Below are 19,393 nucleotides of genomic sequence, written 5' to 3'. Positions count from 1 at the left end.
AAACTCGAGACTGAACAGGTCCTCAACTATGTATCATATTGTCAGAACTATAGAACTAACTAACTAAGTAACTGTAGAAGAGTGGAAAAAATATATTTCACGGGTTGTATTTTAATTATTTTATGACACTTGGTACCATTGACAGCACCCTTTGCCTTTTTTCCCATTCAGATGCACACAATCGAGACACAATTATACAGTAAATATACAAGAGTATTAATCCCAGCACGATTCAAAAGAATGAGGTAGCATATTAACTGTGCTAAACTGCAAAGAACACATATTTTGCATAGTTTTGAGCTACGTGTAATTTTTCCGACAGTTCCTGAAGGCACCATGTATCAGTCCCGCTGCATCTGCGTCAGTCAGGGCTCCTCTTGCCTCTGACCTGTGCTCTAGTTAATTTGTTGATCTGTTGATCTTTTTGTACTCTTGCCTTTTGAGTCTATTAACTATGCGAGTAATTATGACTGTGAATGTGAAAATATTTTATTTATCACGTCGCAGGCCTCCAAAATTCATGAATCCATAATTCCATATTTACTGCAGACAAAAATACAAATACTTCATATACATAAGTAATCATCAAAAACACAGAACCACATAAATGTTTCACATTAACATATTCAATGTAGTAGAAGCTTCATTTTTAGCTCCACTGATGTGCTTATTGGGAAGTGGACTCTCATTTTTCATAAATGCAGGGTCTCAGTTAACTACAAAAACCTGTGGGGTACAGTGATGAGTTCTGCCACAGAATTAAAGTGAGGCACAGAAATGGCAGACCAAGTGACACGTTCAGCCTTATGTCAGCCGGTCGTACACCAGCGCAGCATCAAGTGGTGGAGTGCTGGGATCATAGCAGCCTTTCGCCTGTTTAGTCACCACAGGACACAAATCCTGTTCACACCATCTGATGAAGGAAAATAAAAACATATAATGAATGAATGCAAAATTTGCATTCTCTTTTTAAACATGAGATAAGTGAAAATTGACTTTTTCTAATGTTTTTTTTTACCTGAGAGCTGCATAGGTGTCAGATGGAGAGGCTCCTTTCCAACAAGCATGGTCGATGAGAAGGGCACCTGTTGACATGCAGACAGTGTACACAGAGGGTCAGGTGTATGAAGTAAAATGTGATTTTGCACAGGGCTGACAAAACTGATTTCACTGATTTTTTTCCTGATTGATCGCCTTATCTTTTGGTCTATGAAATGTGAAAAAAAATGTATACTGTCTATGTTTTCAAATATCAGTCTACAACAAAAAGATATTTAGTTCACTTTGATATATGACAAAGGAAAACATTAAATCTCCACGTTTGAGAAGGTGACACCAAAGAGTGTAATTTTTGCTAAAATTGTTGCTGATAATTTTTTGATCAACTAATTGATTAATCGACTGATTGTTGCAGGTCTAATATTATGTGTTTGTTTGTTCAGTACATACCAGTGTAGATGCGAGCCAGGCTGTAAGCTAGGTCTCTGGCTGCCAGCTCCAGGTAGCTGGGTGCTCTGGTGGCTGCTACATGAACAAACTTCTGCAGTTCAGAGAGAGCACCGTCGACTGTATTCACTGCTGGGGCCAAAGAGGAAACACTTGATGCACCTGCGAGCAGGGACTACAAGAAGAGGAAAAGTGCACCTCTCATTCCTGATCAGCTCTGTCATAGATTAATTACTAAACTTATCTGACCGGATCTATTCCTGACCCCGTACCTTAACATGGGTGAAGTAAGCGTGGAGAACCATTCCTGAGCTCCGAGCCACACAGCGCAGCACATCCAGAGAGAGAACATTTGTTGTACCTTCCCAAATACTCAACACCTGAGAGAAAAAAGAGACGTATAAGCTTGAAAATAACAAAGTGTGAAATACTATTGTTTTTTCTGGTATTGATCTCACCTGTGCATCACGAAGCAGTCCAGGCAACCCGGTATCCTCGATGTAGCCCTGTCCACCAAAGCTTTCCAAACCCTCCGACACTACAGCCACCGCCTGAGACGAAACAACACAGGGACCAAAATGTTGTTTTCAGCAATATCGAGCGACAGTTTACTATCACAAAATGTACTTGTATAAGCCGTGCACCTGCTTCCCAGTGTACAGTTTGACCACAGGAGTGAGCAGACGCAGGAGGTGAGTATCAAGCTGGGTCGCCATGCCGTTTTCCTCTCGGCCTAACAGACGACACACATCCATCACAAGGAGGAACGCTCCGCGAGTCTCCACCTGCCCATGACAGAAGGGTGCGTGGGTGAGGCGTGAGGGGAAACACTGTATAGAGTTTGTGTAGTTTGTTCACCCTGTCAGCTTACCTCCATCCTAGCGAGAGTCTGCATGTGCAGTGGGTGGTCTTTAAGAAGCTTTCCAAAGGCACTGCGGCGGGTGGCATAGTCACGAGCTAACTGGACCACCCTGTGAACACACACAATCACACCTATTATTATTAATCAGCTTATTTGTAGCATGTTTTTAGAAATTAGCGCAGGATGCTGTGCGGTAGTATGAGTCGCATCCTGCCTTCTCATTGCGGCTGCAGCAGAGACGCTGTTGTGGATCCTGGTTATAGTCAGCATATTAGCTATGGAGGCCACACCTCTCCCTTCCTCTGAGAGCTGTTCATGTAGAGAGGGAATAAAGATGTCAAGGATTTAGACATATTCATGTAATCACAAATGAACAAATCAACTGCCTGTCGTTTCAACAGAACGATTAAATCACAAAGGCATTTCAGCATGTGTCTTGTTTCCTTAATAGGTAGCATTGTATTTCCAAATAGAAATGGTTCTCGTAATGGAGTATGAGGTAAGAGAAGCTGGTCATAGTGATTATCATAGACATTTCCTGTTTGTATAAAAAGGTAAAGTAAGATGATGTTTCATATACTAACTGCTAACACAGTATACTATGACAAGTATGCAATATATACTGTAAGGTATTAGCATGTAGTATTTAAGTATTTATTGTTACACTATAAATTAATACTAAAAATGTAATTGTCATAGTTTTCATATAAGAATACATTAGAAGAAAATTGTCGCACATTTTGAGGCATTCATTGTAAGAGTTCCATGAAGCACTTTTGATATCAACACTAATCAATGACTACTGCAATACTATGCATCTCGGCTGCTATCAGTTCATTGTTTTCTGGTCAATTTGACTCCCTCCATCTAAAGTCATTGGTTGGTTTTGGTATACTTCCAGGCCTTTTAACAGGAAATAGCTCTTCGTTATAAAAGATTAGCAAACAAGATCACAATGAATTTTCCACTTGGCAGAATAACACCAGAAAGGTTAATCTTATTCCCACTGCACAAATCTTTAGTATTAACAAAGTGAGCTGTACCCGACCCTGTTTAGCTTTGCTGTAACACAGGCATTCATTAGATCTGCATAAAAAAGAGAAGGGATCCGCTGTTAATAATTTCTGTTATAAATGAGTGATGTGTAACTGACCCTGTGTGCTGGCAGACCATCCAGCAGTAGCTCAGCAGTTGGCATCTGTCGTGTGCCCAGTTTGTCCTTCAGTCTTTGAACCTCTATACCCCTCAGTCGGCCGCCCTCATCTCGACTCACCTCTGCATAGAACAGAGACAAACCCCTGCTACCCTGTGGGACAGAGACAGGCATACACACAGAGCGATGGAAGCACTTTATAAGTGATTCACAGACAAACTGATGATAAAGGAGTGCAGGTGTGAGGAGTGAGTTGTACCGTTGTGGTGGCACCCGTTGTGTCCTGCACTCTGGCCAGTGTGAGAGTCATGTCAGCGTCTGTAGCAGAGGTGAACCACTTGAAGCCGTGAAGTTTATATGAACCATCTGACTGGGGAACAGCTACTGTCTCTGTGCCGCTGCCTGATGACATGCAAGACATTGAGAAGAAACTCATGACGCATTACAAGTTACAGTTACCCTTGTTCTGCATAACAAAGCCAAAAAGCGAAAAAAGTTCTTCCACAGATAACAAAAATGAAGTATCAACGGGAAAATAACATGGAAAGTAGCCACTGCTGTAAGTAGCTTCTAATCTATAGGATGACGTTGATGCTGGTTCAACTGTGAGTGTCAGTACTGACCCACATCAGATCCTCCCTGTCTTTCTGTCATCCACTGTCCAGATGTCCAGAAACGTTCAGGCTGACGCGTGGTCAAACGACTGTAGGCTTCATCTACTGGCCACGAAGCACCTATGGACTTCACATACACAGCCAGACAATCACTCACTATATTCACGAGCTCAAAAACAACAGGTTGATGGGAGAAATCAGGTTGAAATAAGAACACGTTTACATGTACTGCTGTAAGTTTCGTTTTGTCTAATCAGTCTAATTCTGAATTTTGGGATACAGCAACTAAGAAGGATCTTTCCCATCACCCAGCTCTGTCGTTACTTAAGTACATGTAATGGTGGTACTGGTTAAAGACACCCAGCACATGTTGTTAGTCAGAAGCTTCGTTTTTCTGACACACCTGGATGACTTTAGCAGCTCCATCAGTCATGGCCAGAGGACAGGTGTAGAGACCAGAGGAGGGAGAGAAGATGTACAGCTTGCTCATTTGGTACACACGACTGGAACAACAACAACACACACACACACACACACACTTTCTTAGTTTCTCATTTGGAAACACTGTTAGCTGAACTGAAGCACAAAAGTCTCCTAACCTCCACTCCCCAAATGACCTCTCATAACCAATGGCAACCAGTCCCTCTTGCGCTGACAGGTCTTTCATGCGTTTCCAGGCTGGGGAGGTCACTATGTGGTCCACTCTGCAACCCCAGGGGTCAAAATGTACCAGCCGTGGTGGGGTAACCTCACACTCTCTGCCCCACTTGTCTACCTCATTCACCACGCGCTCTCCAAATCCACACAAGTCTGAGAGAGCTGCCTGTGAAGTACATACATATACATTTACATAGATTATTTGCCTGACAAGATAGATCGTGCCTGACTGTTTACCCAAATTTAAATGCTTTTTGTTGGGAATACGATTGATGAACTCTGGAACAAAACCAGATGAAGACACAGCTGTGCTCACCTCCTGGGGTAGGTGTCTCCCCAGGTATCCTCTGAGCAAGGTGTCCTCCAGAAAAGGATTCCTCAGCACAGACCTTTCCTGAAAGAAAGAACCTATCCTGGCTCTGGAAAATGGCATGTGGCTCGCTGCTTCCCAGAGGTGTTCTTCATCAGATCTTCTTGTGCCTGGCTCAGCTACACTGGCTGATCTGATGTGCACGAGTGGTCGAGGAACACCACACCACACCCTGCAGCAGCCTCCAGCTACACGGCGGTTCAGGAGGACTGTGCGCACAGACATGGCTCAAGACCTGCAGTCTGAGGTGAGAATATCAGCACAGTGTTATGAGATGCAGCATTCATCTGATGGCACAGGGAAAAGGATTGGTTTCATTCAATCAGTCATTTACAGGAATCCAAAATATAGTATTGTGTGTCTTGGTTAAACCATAAACTTTTTTATAGGTTAATGACATATTTTTCAATAGAATTATTCAGCATGAGCTTATGTTTCTTGCTGTGTTTTCCCATTGCTCATGTTTTTGGATGGCAGTAGCTCTGAGACTCACATCATACTCCAATACACTGAAGCCATCAATGTTAAGACTAGATAATTGGGGATAATTCAATACTTCACGTATCTTGTTTTATTTTTTTCTACCAAAAAGTCAGTAATGTTGCAACAGCACATACATGAAAGGGCAATCAGGCAGATCACAATCAAAAATGTGCCTACTATTTACATTTTTAAAGGCTAATCACAATTATCACACCCCTAGAATTCAAGCAGTATTCACTAACACTGCTTTTTTAACAGAATTGTACATACATATACATACATACACGTATTTATATTACGCATGATTGTATTTGAATCCATAGTATATCTTTATTCATAACAGAAGTGCTAAAATTTCCTACACAATATATTATTTAAATATGCAGTTAGTTCGCTAATTTCAATTGATCAAGAACATTGTATGTTCTTGTTAAATTAGTTCAATATAGCAGCAAACTAGTTCTGTCCACAACTTGACAGGAATAACAAACCAAATAATGGGTTTCAGTGATATCCACCAGAAAGTACTGAATGAGAGAATATTGTGTCTAGTTAATTAAGAATATATGTGAAAATAAACCTTAAACTCAAAGTAACTTGGTTAGGGAACAACCAGACTGGAGTTCACAAAACTGGGTTAAAGTTCATTCGATTCCGCTGCTCTTTTTTTTTTTTTTTTTTTGCAGATATTAGTTAACATTTGAATCAGTAACCTTATTTTATGTAATTTAATTATAGTCTAATGGTTAACACAGGTAACAAGATACCAGCCCCACTGTTAGCCTGGCCCTACTCCATTCGACTGTGTACAATCTTCACTCTGCAATAACCATAACAGCTAAACAAGCTATCAAGCTAACAAGCTAACAGTTTACTAACCTTTTCTGTATTCGTTTTCAGTGACTTTGTACTAGTTCACACCAATAACTCAATTTATAAAACTGACTTATCTGCAAGTACAACTTAAGTCTTTGCATATGTAAATAAATACTAACATTCTTACCTAACACCAGCAGTGTTTACATCCGCAGGGGTTGTAGCCAAATCAGCGGTCTCTTCCACCGACCATGGTCGCTCAAACACACCACGGGTTACTACCACTAGGGGGCGCTGAAGATAGCGGTCCGGACCAGTTAGTGAGTGGTCTGTGGAATGGTTTTTGTGGTCCACCTTCTCCCTACTCTGGACGTGTTGGCATCAGGTTGGCAACGCTGTTGGCCAAATAAAAATGTCAGAGATTATAATGCATTGTCTATTAAATTATTATCGATTAGATAATGTAATAGAGATATTCTCATTGTTGCACTGTATATTGCAGTTTTATCAACCGTCTAGAAATATGAACCAGTAGGTACTTACCACTGCGGTCAAGCCGGCCATCATTCGCATATATATATATATATATATAAAGACTGAAATAAAAACTCTGTCACGTATATGGGACAGATGTTATAGAAATACTTTCAGATTAATTATTATAAAAAAAAGTATTAAAAAAAATGTGTCTCACTGAAGTGGTATGCAGGTAATTTAGCTTTTATTTGCATACATTTATGTGATTTATGCCTCAAATCCAATACAGTTAAGGTGAAGGGAATTGCAGTTATGGTGCTCACAACACCTGAAACTCGCGATTATGCGTTGTCATAAAAGACACATTGTTGAGTTAAACAACTTAAATTTCCATTTACCTTTATTTCAGTGGGACAGTGACAGAAACCTTAAAAGAAAGTTTTTGAGACTAACACTTAATCACTTCATTTTTAACATTCATGTTAATGTTAATTTCCCACAACCAACATTCTGTTATTTAGCAAATAGACATAAACATAACAGACATACATGCATCATAGGTGTTGCTGAGCCTGTTTTATTGTTTTAAGTAAAGATTTGTCAAAAATACAGAATCCTTTGTTCCAACCAGAACAAAAAGACTGAAAGCATGCACTGTTTAATAAAACATTTCCATGACATGTTAAAAATCTGTTCAAAAGGAAGAACACAGGCACTGAATAATTATGAACACACAACCTTTGCATTAAAGTGAGATTTTTTTTTCTTCCAAAAATAAACACAGAACAGTCATAGATCAAATGCAGGAGGGATTTAAGGGAATACTCATACTGATAAAACCCAGTAAGTAGTTATTGTTTGTGGGTGTGGTACATCACCCAACCTTAAAAGATTTACCTGGTTTGCTTGATAGGCAGACCAGGATGGAGGAAGGTAATGGGCAACACTGATGTGTCGTTAGTGTACAAAATTAAAAGTTAATGTTTAAGTAAAGGTTACAGTGCAGAGCACAGCCCAGTCAAGCCCAAGTCTTGATTCACTTCCAATTCTCACCCAACGATGGATCAAAACAAATATAGTCTGGAACAAATGTAGTCTGCAGTTTGTCACAGAATTAGTTGACTATATAAATGGAGCTTAAATTCTATTAAACCTACACAAATCATTTCAAAGGTCAATCAGGACAGGATGGCTTAAACATAGCTTAACATACAGTATATAAGGAATAATATAAAAAAGACTAAAAAGAAAACCACAGGCCAGAGGGCTATCAGACAATGTAGAAACACCAAAGAACCTGCCCAAACTCAAAGATTATGTTGGTGCTGCCTAACCGCTGGAACGATCAAAATCAAAGATCAAACTTATGACAATCTGATTTAACATATGGAAGGATCAACAATGAAAATATTCCTAAATATTCACAGCCAACACTGCACATAAGCATTAGTCCTCAGAGGGCCGTCAGCAAGTAATGGCTGGAATGAAAACTGCCAGTCTGTTTATGTGCATGTCTTCTCTTTTATATTTTTCTTTTCTGTCTTCTTTAATCACCCTTGGTAAGGAGGTCCTCTATGTAGGCGTCAAGCTCGTCATCTGTGTTTATGTCAATGTCCTAAGAGTGTGATTAAAAAAATTTAAAAAAAAGTTATTTTGAAGAAAAGATTTTCCTTGAGCCACCAATAATGTGCAGTACAGATAACGCAGTAAGCAATCTTACCTCTTGTACTTTCTGCAGAAGTGCTACAATGTTTGTTCGTAGTTTCTGGAGTTTCTCGTCTGCCTCCTTCAGTTTTACCTCAGTGCTGTTGTTCTTCTCTTCCACAGCTTTGGCCCTGGCATCAGCTCTGCTCTGGTATGAGTTACACAATGACTGGAGACCAGATTCATATTGCTGGAAATATTCTTTCTACATGGAGGGGAAAAACACATTAATATACTACCAATCTGTACTCAAAGAAACACAAGAGTATAAATATATAAACATATTCTCAATTCTCAAGTATTATTTCAAAAACTACATATTCATTTTAAGGTCAATTTTAAGCTAAAAATCTATTTATCAACTCATCTACCATCTATCTCACCAAGGGAAAGGCCACTAACTCCTCAGCCGTCATGCTGTTAACATCATCCTTTGGAATCCGAAAAGCAGGAGGGAAGAAGTAACGCAGCATTGTCCTGGAAACATAAACAGCACAGTGAACACACCACGGTGCTATGCCACTTTAATGAAGAGTGATTCATGGGTCCTGGCTATCAGGGTTTACAAAGTGTGTGGTAACAGCACCAGGTCATTGTATCCAGCTCACCTCAACATGGTGACCAGGCTGTCTGTCACCTCTCGACTGGTTCCTGGCTGAGTAGTGTCCGGCTCCATGGGTGCCAGCCCCCTCTCTGTCTCCTGTTGGGTGTCAGGTGTCTGAGAGATTGGAGATGGTGGCCGCATCAACCGAACTTCATCACTACCCTTGAACACCCTTTTCAGACACACACACATATATGTATAAGATGTTAATTATCTGGCTTGTCAACAAAACGATGATTGCAGCAACACAGACACAGTATCTTACCATCGGTCTTTAGGGGTGGATCGAGGTACATAGTCAAACTTCACTTTCCAGCGAACACTCTGTTTATTTGCCTCCACAGCAATGACTTTGCCTGTGTACCACTCCTTATTGACACGAACTTCAACTAGAAGACCCTTATCTGTAAAAAAGGGTAACAATTCCTCCTATTAGAGCTTTCTTTTTCCAGTTATGTGTGATACATGTGAGTGTAGAGCAGTCCATCCTCTCACCTTTCTGAGCATTTTTAGTGTCATTCTCTGGTTCCTGCTGTGGAGCCTTCTCAGGTGTCTGCAAACAAAACAGCCATAATCACCACACTAGCCACAGAAATATCATTTGATGAAAAGTTTGAGTGAGGTTAAAAGATCTCTGTTAATCAAAGAAGTGAAAGCCCCAGTGTGACCTTAATCAGTGGTTGAGAATTGCATGCTTGATTTCAGAGAGCTGTTAGAGACAAACTTTTGTTTAAAGAGAGGATTGTTAGATGGGAAAATTATTATCCGACAGAAAACCCAGATCAGCTTAAATATTATATATTATAAGTTGTGAGAGCGGATGCAGCCTTGCTTTATTTGGGCGTAGTAGAGAAGAGGGATTGACTGAAGCTACCTTGGCTTTAGCCCCATGCTGTTGTGTAGTAATGGATTTAGGGACAGAGGCTGGTGTCTGCCGTGTAGGAGTAGACACCCCTTTCTTCTCAGCCTGGGAGTGTGTTTTAACCTGCAAGGTCAACAGCAGATGGGCTCTGATTGAAGGTTTAGTAACTGATGTAGCTACCCAGGAAAGCCTGTACTGTCACCATCTTGCCAGCCATCCAAATACTGTCGGAAGATAATTAAGCAGTGCTCAATGCAGTTGGGTTCCAAGCCCCCTGATAAGATTTGCCCATGGAAACACAGGCGTGTCCAATCAGAAAAAGTCTTAGTGCCACAAATGCCACGATCACCTGAGGCTTTGTTGCTGTGCTAATGTTTTTAAGGATGAATACAGCTCAATTTCTGCTCTGATAAGCAACATGGTAGATAAATATAGAATATAGATATTTAGAAATAAAAACCAAATAAATAAACTTTAAAGATAAAGGGTAAATACAGCCTATTTATGCACACGAGGAGCGGCATGTATTTTATTATCGCATTTTAGTTGTTCATGTTCAGATACCATAAAGAAAAGGGTGGAATCTGAGTAACCTTTATAAGCCAATAGGTTTAATGGATGCACACATACCGATGCTGCAAGCAGCCTCAGTTTCGTTCACATCTGTCTCCTCTCATTCATTTATTCACTTCATGGAATTATCATATCTCACATGACACAAGTGGTAATGAGGGAGGCATGACAACTAGTAGACAAAGAAGAGACTGCAGCACATACATTCACAGCAGAGTCCTTACAGCAAGTTGCACAATGCACCACAAATCAAGACTGACACACTCAGGCCAATTCACACAAATGAAGCGAATGGTTTATGCAAAGTTGGTAATATTCTCATTTTATACACCAAGTTCATTGTCTTCTGTTGAGTGTTGTGTTAAACATTTGCTTTTGCTGCTGGTGTATTTTCAGTAAGATTAGAAATTTGACTGTGTTTCTGACCTGAGCCAAGAACAATCTACTCACGCGTGAACTCTAGTGTACATTTACCTCGTCCAACTTGCCACGTTTGGGAGGTGGGGCCTTCTCTACCACTTTCCCAGAGTTACCAGCGGCTGAAGCCATCTTGGATTTCTTTGTCTGTGGTTCTTCCTCTTCACTCTCTTCCTCTTCCTCCTCCTCCTCCTCCTCTTCCTCCTCCTCCTCCTCCTCTTCCTCACTGTCCTCCTGCTCTATAATTCTCTTGCGTTGTCCAGCAGATGATGCTTTGGCATTTATCTATAAAGGGTTACAGATATCACATAGTTTTTGGTGTTAACTGTTAGATAAGTTCATAACTTTCTCCAACAAAACCTGGCATTGGTACTGTGGAATTAGTTGAGTACTTCCTAAAGCCTGTAACTTACCCGTGAGCTGCGGCTGGGTGGAGGTGTTTTGGCAGTAGTTTTGGGTGAGGGTTTTGCTGGAGGTGGAGGAGGCTTTGCTGCAGCTCTAGACCTGGATGGTTCAACTTTGGATGGTGGTGGAGGAGCAGCAGGTGTACGGGAGGCCCGCTGAGAAGCGGCACGAGATGGAGGGGTACTTGGGGCATTTTTGAGGTGAGCTGGGAGTGGTGGAGAGCGGGGCCTTGTTATGGTCCTCTCTGAAGATCTAGTTGCCTGCACCAAGAACACAGAAAAAGGAGACAACAAACAACATTTAAGGGAGAGAATGAATTAAAAACAAGTTAACCGCCAGCAGCAGCGTTAGTGAGCTACACTGTCTAGGACATGTTGAGTATGAGAAGTCATTGTGAATGCACCAGACAAAACTAATTTTTAGTTTGTCCATATTTTCTTTTTCCATAAATCTAAAAACAACTGTTTATTTTGAATTTTTAAAACAGCAAAAAGCACACTGACAAGTAATAAGTAAGTAATGCTCATTTGTATTTTTTTCTCTGAAATTTTCCTTTCACCTTCCATCAGTAATAGATGAACAATGTCTTTTTTGAGCAGGACGGTAAGAAACTATTTTTCAAAGTGTGGGGACATAAAATACAGGAACAGTTTAAACTGATCTTCTGCATCTCTCCTGTTCTCTGTGCTCACATGTGCAGTATTTTAATACAGCTGAATTTTCCAATAAAGTTGTTGCCATTTACATGTTGTTCTGCACGTTTTGCTGCTGCTCTGCACTGCTAAAATCCTGATGATTTTATAACCGCAACGGCTTCTGACAAAAAAAAGTTAAGGACAATGGCTGTGATGTGATTTCAGGTATAAAATGATCACTCAGAGAGAAAGTTAGAAGCTCATTTACATCAGCATAGAGACGTGTTCCAGTGGAGCAGTAGCTAAAGTTTGATCAAAAGGTCACTAGATTTGTCCTTGGGTATTTAAAAAAAAAAAAAAAAAAAAAGTTGCTAAAGGGGTCTGAAAAGTTCAAGCAGTGTTGTCTACACTGCGTGTTCATGGAACTAGGTAAATAAATGAACATGATGGAAATTTAAATGGGAAAGTAAATAGGGGAATTAATACAAAGGTAAATAAATACAGAAGAAAATAAAAAAACAGAAATATCAGTTTGTCATATTTTATTACGTAATGAATGCCTGTATTAATTTTTGGTGCATTTAATGGCATGTAATTTTATGTATTGAGTCATTATTGAGTTATTTATCCATTTTTGATTTTGGCAGTTTCAGTCCTCCACATGGTAGGTAGAGTTTGTACCTGAGAGGAGCTCTCCGTTGGTTTCATGCTGACCTCCAGTGGTAGCTTCTTTACATCTGCTGCAGATTTGATCGTGCTGGTTTTCTAAGTAGGGAAAATACAATATTTATGTCCTGATGTACACAAAACAGAACAGAAAGAGATAGTGAGAGAGGGATAAGTTACCTGCAAGGCCTCTAGTTTCTCCTGCTGGTGTTTTATTTTCTCTGCCAGCTCTTTCTGTTTGTCTTCAGTCGACAACTTGTCTTTTTTTAGAATACCACATGGCAAATTCTGTTTCTGTTCTGGAGCATCACACCTTAAAACACAATATACACAAACTATGTAGTATGTAGGAATGCTGCAGTGTACTCAAAAAAGCAATGTAGTGACACAATAAGCATGCAATACATACATTACACAAATACCTGTACTGTAATATAACCTGAACTGCAAAATTAAAGACAAATCATTCTGTGTGTACCTGTCCTGAGTGCTGTCAGGGTTCATGAGACACACCCAACTGTCTGGGTAGCGTTTGTCCACAGCATCCATCTGGAATGGTAGCGTTCTCCACTTTAAACATTTATCTGAAAACAGAGTGTGTATGTGGTAATAAGTTAGTTTGTTGAGATACAGTGCAAGTATGAGTGTGTGTATGGATCTGTTACTAACCACACTGAATAGTAAGAGGTATCTCCATGGCCCGACGTCTCTTGTATCTTGTCTCTGATGATGGGGGTGCAGACCAGCTGGCAGACAGATATCCAAACTCATCCCAGAACTTCACTATGCCTTTCTGGGCTGAGGGGCGCACACGGATAGTATATAAAAAATATTATACTGAAGTAAATGTTTAAAATAGACATCTATGAAGTGAACACCTTCCTACTTGATCCTTACTGGACCTGCGACAATACATTTACTTACACTTCTGCTCTGGCTCAAACATTACTCTATCCCTGTCTCTCCCTCTCTTGATGTCTGACTTGCTCATGCCACCTATATCAGACAGGACAGTCTTTGGTTGCAGTTTGGGGTGGGGCCAAGTCACCTTAAAGTCTCAGTATCCTATGATTTGAATGCTTCAATACAGACTCCTGACAACTGGTCAATTGGTGACTAACCTAAGATTTGATGATTTTTCTATTTTAAGTGTGCAGGTCACGTGTTGCCAACTAAAGGAAATACAACAATTCAAAGAAACTCACCAATGTTACTGTCCTTCCAGTACTGAGCTAGATGTTCCCCCATGGATTTCAGTAAATGTCGATACTCCTTAGCATCTGCAAAGTCCTGTTTGTTGTGAGTGGGCTCTAGAACTAAATATGGGACGTCCACCACTCCAACCACACCTCCGCAAGCCCTAAAACACATAAATCATATAACTGTAAAACAGTTTTCTTAGTCATTCAAAAATAGTCACTTTTCACTCTGTGTATATTTTACTCACATGCCTCCCTCCAGCTGTGGTCCGGTCTTCTCGTACATCTTGATGAGACGAGAACAGTTGTACACAAACATCCCATCCAAGTCCCTCTGTTCAATGTTCACTCCAAATATAAAATTCAACTCCTTGGGCTCCTTTAATGCTCTGAGGAACAAGAACAAAGCCCAGCAAAAAGAAAGTGCTTTGAAGAGTTCTGTCAGGTGACTTTTTTTATAGTACAAACTACTGCTCTCTTTACATACAAGAACAGAACATATAGCTGTGCTTTATCATATCTGACAAATTCCTATAAACATTATACATTATTTATGTTGGTCAGTAACTATTCTAATTTTGATACTACCAACATGGGGTGGGGGGCTGAAACAAATACTTAATTTTAGTTGTTTATGAATCTATACATAAGAGAAATCAAGTTTTACGGTGTTTATCATACTTTTGTTTGGCTTCAAGAATCCTTTTCTTCATGTCAGCATCACGCTGAAGCATCATGGCTGAATCCTGAACTTTCCTCAGAATTGCCTAGAGGAAGAGAAGGGGGAGAGGGACATCATGGATTGTCATACCTGATACCTGAGCATCAGGTGCGATTCCACCGCTGACCCCCTTCATTCTTAACAAGTTTGAATTAAAGTAAGGGTTTCGAATTACAATGAAGCTGTTAGACAAAAATGTATGTGCAAGTTGCAAGCTTGTTTACATGGACACACCCACATTTGCTTTTCAGAAATCAATCAATATATCATTTTAGGCTTACCCGTGAATCTTTTGACACGTCCTCTCCTAATCTGGCCTCAAGGGCCAGGCGCTTACTCTCCGCCTCTCTGGCTTTCTCCTCCGCTGAAATACATGACACAAAACCCTCAAGCACAGTCAAGTCAACTACAACTAAAGAAAAGCGCGAATAAATACACCACAGACTCACCTATCTTAGCGAGATGATCTGCTTTCTTGACTTCTTGCTCAGCACGAGTTTTAAAACGAGTCGATGAGTATTTATAAACCCTGTCAACAAAACAAGAACACCAATAAAAGTTTAGTCACTGGAATACAGAAGTTATAGTTATAAGTTTAACTGTGTTATTACATTACCTTGGTTTATAAAGACAGCAGGACAGTCTTTTAGTCCTGACTTTATGTCCCTGGATAAAAATCCTCATGCGTGGGTCGATGTACAAAACAGCAGCATACGCCCTGAATGACCTCCGCTCTGGCTTCCTATGTAAGAGGGGTGAGAAATCAACATCAAATAAAGTAATGTGCAAAATATAATTCCTTTCACCATGGGTCAGAGTTTTGTTAAATGGAGTCACTTTTGCGAACCCCACATAGTAATGGCTATACTTACACTCCTTCAACAGGTGTACCAGCCATCAATATGTCTTGGTGATCTGTCTCTACATCCAGCTCTGGTTCTCTGTTGTCCATCAGCTTCAGATTATAGATGATCACAAGAGTACCTTTCAACAAAATGCAAAACAAAAGTTAACATCACATTCAATATCCACCATGTCATTCCCCAAAACAACAACAAAAAAAATGTATTGACACAACAAAAATAACGTTATTGACAAAGACATTTTAACATTTTATTTTTGGTAGTGGCAATGAACTTGTCTAATTGATGGACATCTCAAGCTTAATCTCTTTATATAAAGGCACAAATTAATATGCTTACCACTACTGCTTTCTATTTTGTTGAACTGCTCCATCAGCTGCTGTTCATTTTTGAAAGGAGAGTATTTGAAGATCAGCTCGGTCTCTATGGCATACTTCTCCGGATCAGAGGTCAGCGGCTCCTTGGTCTTCAGATCCCAGGAGGGGAGGGGCACTATCACCTGAAAAGAGATGATTAAAAGCCATAAATACAAAAATCCAGAGATCTTTGAAAGGCTCCCATTACAACAAAAGACCAGTGGGTTCCCATGGTGGGATTACAGGGAAATACTAAAATAAAATAGACTGAAGTATCCTACAACTATTACACCATGTTTGTTGACTTTGCCAAAATACTATAAAAATCACTTATGTAAATTGGAGCTATTGTTAATGAACTACTTACTTTGTTTTCATATCCATCACTTATTTATTGTGCATGCACAATACATAGAAATTAACTATAATAATTCTAACAATCAGACAATTCCAATTAGTAATCAATTAATGTGTTAATCAAACTCATCCCTAATAAAAGATGACATCCAATATTTAACAGCTTTGTCTAACAGTTGACTCTGACCTCATCCAGCCCTTCTTCTTCATGGAAAGTCCTTGACAGGAAAAGGCAAGTCAGCGCATTGCCTTTTTTTGTGAACAAGATGAAGTCTTTGCCAATACGCATAGAGCCACTGTGAAAAAAATAACACATTTTAATCATGCGCTTATTTATTCAAACACTAGTGTACAAACTGCACAATATTGTAATTACAAAAGAATTGCGTTAAGGTCTTACGATTTCAGTCCATTTCCATACTGGCCAATCTGAGTGGACTCAGGTGACCGTTTGCTGGACTTTCCAAACTGAATCACATGGGTTGCCTCATCTAAAAAAAGAGGTGTTATAGAGGCATTGTATTTCACACACAAAATACATAAACCATCAGAAAACCTCACAATGGCTCCACACAAAGCAACTTTAAACATGAACTAAAGAGTAGCTTGAAGTGATTTCTCTGGCAATAAAGTGACTCACTCGGGTCCATTCCAATACCATCATCCAGAAAACAGAGCATGTAGCCGCCCCGCAGCTCAGGTCTTTTTTCTGTTGGAAAAGTAAGAAGGTGAAAGACAGATATTAGGAGCAACGAATGAATATATATGCTTCAATTTGTGTGACACTGGGTGAGTTATTCTGAGGTGTACCTGTGTAGATGTCTATTCGTGTGGCATTAGCATCTCTGTGAAAGAAATAAACCAACTGTGAGACTTTTTTTTAGTACTAATAGGGAAATATCAGGCTAATGTAAGTTATCCAGGATACCTTGAATTGTCCACAAGTTCTGCCAAGGCTCCAAATAAGAACTCGTGGGTTGTCCTGAAAACACACAATATAATTGATTATTTAAAGGCATTTTATGAGATAACAGACAAAGTGGACAGAGAAAGTGGATGTGTCAGAGATACTTGTTGACTTATTGATCTGAACACTTAACTAACATTCTCTGGGAAGGTTATTATTGCATTTTCTCTAGTCTATTGAGACAGATGTGTCAGTGTGAACAGAACAGAGGATTCCATTAACTGCTTCACTGAAAACCACAATTTTTCACATCCTGTAAAAAGGATCCTACCATCTGTTTGGACCCCCTATTTGTATGGTACCTGAGCCTCTTCTTTATTACCACATACTGACAATGTCTTGTTGTGACAGAACAAATGACGACGGGTACTCTCTCCATGAGTATAAATCACACTTATTCTTAAGTATTCAATACTCTTCTCCAGGTGCATTAAACAAATATGTGTCATTTTTTTCCTATTACCTGGTTAATCATTTAGTCCACCAAGCATCACATTTAATAACAAATATCCATCACAAGAAACCAACATCACCAGCTATTTTATCTGGTAAATTACTCAAATAATAATTGTTTCAGTCCTGCTCTTGTGGTTAGACCCTCCCTTGACCTGTCCATAATCCCTTAGCAATGGATTTGGAAATGAGCCCAGAGTCTGATATCATCTGTGTTCTTAAATGTGTTGACTGGTGCACTACAGAGTATTCAAGCATGGACAAGAGATTCAGGTGAACTCGTGACATGAACTAGCAACATTTTAGCATTAACAGTGTCTGACTAAATCCACATGAGAAATTGATGCAAGTAAATTGCAAAGATTTTCGATTCCACACATAATACACACCAACAGAGTTTTTTTGGTAAATGTTAGCCAATATACATTAAAAGTATGACATAACTTAAAATGAAATGATCCATGCAGACTTAAAAAACTATTTTTGGATGCAAATCATTAAATGCAAACAGACACACAAAGAAACTGGAGCATATTCAAGAATTCAAAAGAACTTTTCAGGTTGGATTAGGTTGGTGTATGGAATATTTATAGCGTCCGGGTCCACCTGTACAAACATTAATGTCACAAAATATTTACATGGATGAGCTGGCATGCTTTATCAAGTTGGTGGTCTGTAACATTAGTTATAATAATTCTGTTCACAGATTAATTCCCAGCAAGCCGGTACTTACGAATTTGTGTGCAGGTACTCAAAGGTAAGCTGAGCCCTGCTCAGGTTGCTGTAGCTGGAGTAGGCCATGGCCACTCACAATTATTTCCTGTTTCCTTCCTGGTCTCCTGTCTTTTTCCTGATGAACCAAGCTCTAGTCCAGAGGTTTCATCCTAATAGGCAAGAAAACTATCATAGGTCTTGTACATTTACCTAAAGAGTGCCTCCATTAACTAACGCACGACATCAGCTAATGTGGACGCTTAACAACTACGTTTGGGTGCCAAGATAACACCCACAACTTATTAAACCCCCCGCCCCCTGACAAGGGGGTACCACGTGGGAGGCCTGCTTGGAAACAACAAATTTTTTAGCTAAGAGCAAAGAGCGCCTGTAGGCAAGGTGTTAGCTATGAAGACATTAATGTATTTATGCATAGAACAGCTATTGGTCTAGCTAGCGAGGTAACTGTGAAGAAAGGCCCGGTCACGTTAGTGACGAGGACACGACATAACCGTTTCAGACGTTATGCACAGCAACTGTTACTAACGTTTAATATTTGGCTAATTGCTGCTAGCGGACATTAGCGTCTTCTATGGAGTGTTTATGAGTTAACAACAGCTAGCTAGCTTCACGCTGATTAAACATGGAGTGGACGTTAATTTTCACCAACTTTGCAAACCGTTCTCACAAGACGGCGACTCAGTAGTGGCTCCGCGCTAGTGTAATAATCCGTACAATGAGGAATGTATAATTTTGTAACGTTTTCGTTTCCTTTTTCCTGACATGAAACAGTCCGCCAGGCCGTGAAGAATCCAACTACCCAGTCCTCTCGTCTGCTGAAATCCCGCCTCTAGTTTTCTAACTCCAATAGGAGAGTACCATGTAAAGATTCTGGACGATGATTGGAGGATAAGTCTTGTTACGTGACCGGATAACATACCGGTGCAATGGTGTCTTTGACTTAAATAAACTGAATTTCTTGTGACGACTTTTTGAATCATAAAATGACAAGTATATTC

At 39.9% G+C, this 19,393-nt stretch overlaps 2 protein-coding genes across 4 annotated transcripts; both read right to left on the bottom strand.

Moving 5' to 3' along the window:
• Positions 1–473: 473 nt before the first annotated feature.
• LOC111228885 (acyl-CoA dehydrogenase family member 11-like) lies at positions 474–6,673 on the bottom strand. Its single transcript, XM_022754997.1, has 15 exons — positions 6,589–6,673; positions 5,049–5,344; positions 4,675–4,898; positions 4,479–4,578; positions 4,085–4,202; positions 3,721–3,863; positions 3,462–3,614; positions 2,523–2,617; positions 2,318–2,417; positions 2,091–2,231; positions 1,905–1,997; positions 1,719–1,826; positions 1,450–1,621; positions 1,019–1,085; positions 474–913 (listed from the first exon to the last, which is right to left on the bottom strand). The coding sequence occupies exons 2-15, from the start codon at positions 5,325–5,327 to the stop codon at positions 805–807; spliced, it is 1,902 nt and encodes a 633-aa protein (XP_022610718.1). The 5' UTR covers positions 5,328–5,344; positions 6,589–6,673; the 3' UTR covers positions 474–804.
• A 587-nt stretch (positions 6,674–7,260) lies between these two features.
• On the bottom strand, positions 7,261–19,192 carry morc2 (MORC family CW-type zinc finger 2). 3 transcript variants are annotated; one of them, XM_022753153.1, is made up of 28 exons: positions 19,045–19,192; positions 18,394–18,544; positions 17,169–17,222; positions 17,051–17,085; positions 16,881–16,949; positions 16,641–16,731; positions 16,428–16,536; positions 15,867–16,026; positions 15,537–15,648; positions 15,281–15,406; positions 15,114–15,193; positions 14,946–15,028; positions 14,625–14,710; positions 14,192–14,332; positions 13,950–14,104; positions 13,414–13,542; positions 13,223–13,328; positions 12,925–13,057; positions 12,760–12,843; positions 11,452–11,703; positions 11,096–11,323; positions 10,061–10,171; positions 9,682–9,739; positions 9,452–9,590; positions 9,191–9,358; positions 8,966–9,059; positions 8,599–8,787; positions 7,261–8,493 (listed from the first exon to the last, which is right to left on the bottom strand). In XM_022753153.1, the coding sequence occupies exons 2-28, from the start codon at positions 18,459–18,461 to the stop codon at positions 8,425–8,427; spliced, it is 3,129 nt and encodes a 1,042-aa protein (XP_022608874.1). In that variant the 5' UTR covers positions 18,462–18,544; positions 19,045–19,192; the 3' UTR covers positions 7,261–8,424. The 3 variants fall into 3 exon arrangements, with proteins under 3 accessions (XP_022608874.1, XP_022608893.1, XP_022608884.1); XM_022753172.1 differs by lacking the exon at positions 10,061–10,171 and having other exon boundaries at positions 19,045–19,191; XM_022753163.1 differs by lacking the exon at positions 19,045–19,192 and having other exon boundaries at positions 18,394–18,609.
• Positions 19,193–19,393: the final 201 nt, after the last annotated feature.

Source organism: Seriola dumerili, unplaced genomic scaffold (assembly GCF_002260705.1).
Source record: "Seriola dumerili isolate Sdu_G_001 unplaced genomic scaffold, Sdu_1.0 BDQW01000017.1, whole genome shotgun sequence".
Classification (NCBI taxonomy): domain Eukaryota; kingdom Metazoa; phylum Chordata; class Actinopteri; order Carangiformes; family Carangidae; genus Seriola; species Seriola dumerili.
Note: the sequence above shows the minus strand (reverse complement) of the source record. Positions and strands in the feature narration are given on the sequence as shown.

Excerpts from the sequence above, each read along its gene's own strand:
- LOC111228885 (XM_022754997.1), bottom strand. The coding sequence starts at position 5,327 with ATGTCTGTGCGCACAGTCCTCCTGAACCGCCGTGTAGCTGGAGGCTGC. Across the intron at positions 3,615-3,720 it reads CAACGGGTGCCACCACAACG|GGTAGCAGGGGTTTGTCTCT; the intron begins GTACAACTCACT and ends TCTGTCCCACAG. Across the intron at positions 2,418-2,522 it reads GCTGCAGCCGCAATGAGAAG|GGTGGTCCAGTTAGCTCGTG; the intron begins GCAGGATGCGAC and ends GTGTGTTCACAG.
- morc2 (XM_022753153.1), bottom strand. The coding sequence starts at position 18,461 with ATGGCCTACTCCAGCTACAGCAACCTGAGCAGGGCTCAGCTTACCTTT. Across the intron at positions 16,027-16,427 it reads AAGAAGAAGGGCTGGATGAG|GTGATAGTGCCCCTCCCCTC; the intron begins GTCAGAGTCAAC and ends ATCTCTTTTCAG. Across the intron at positions 9,740-10,060 it reads AGCATGGGGCTAAAGCCAAG|ACACCTGAGAAGGCTCCACA; the intron begins GTAGCTTCAGTC and ends TTTTGTTTGCAG.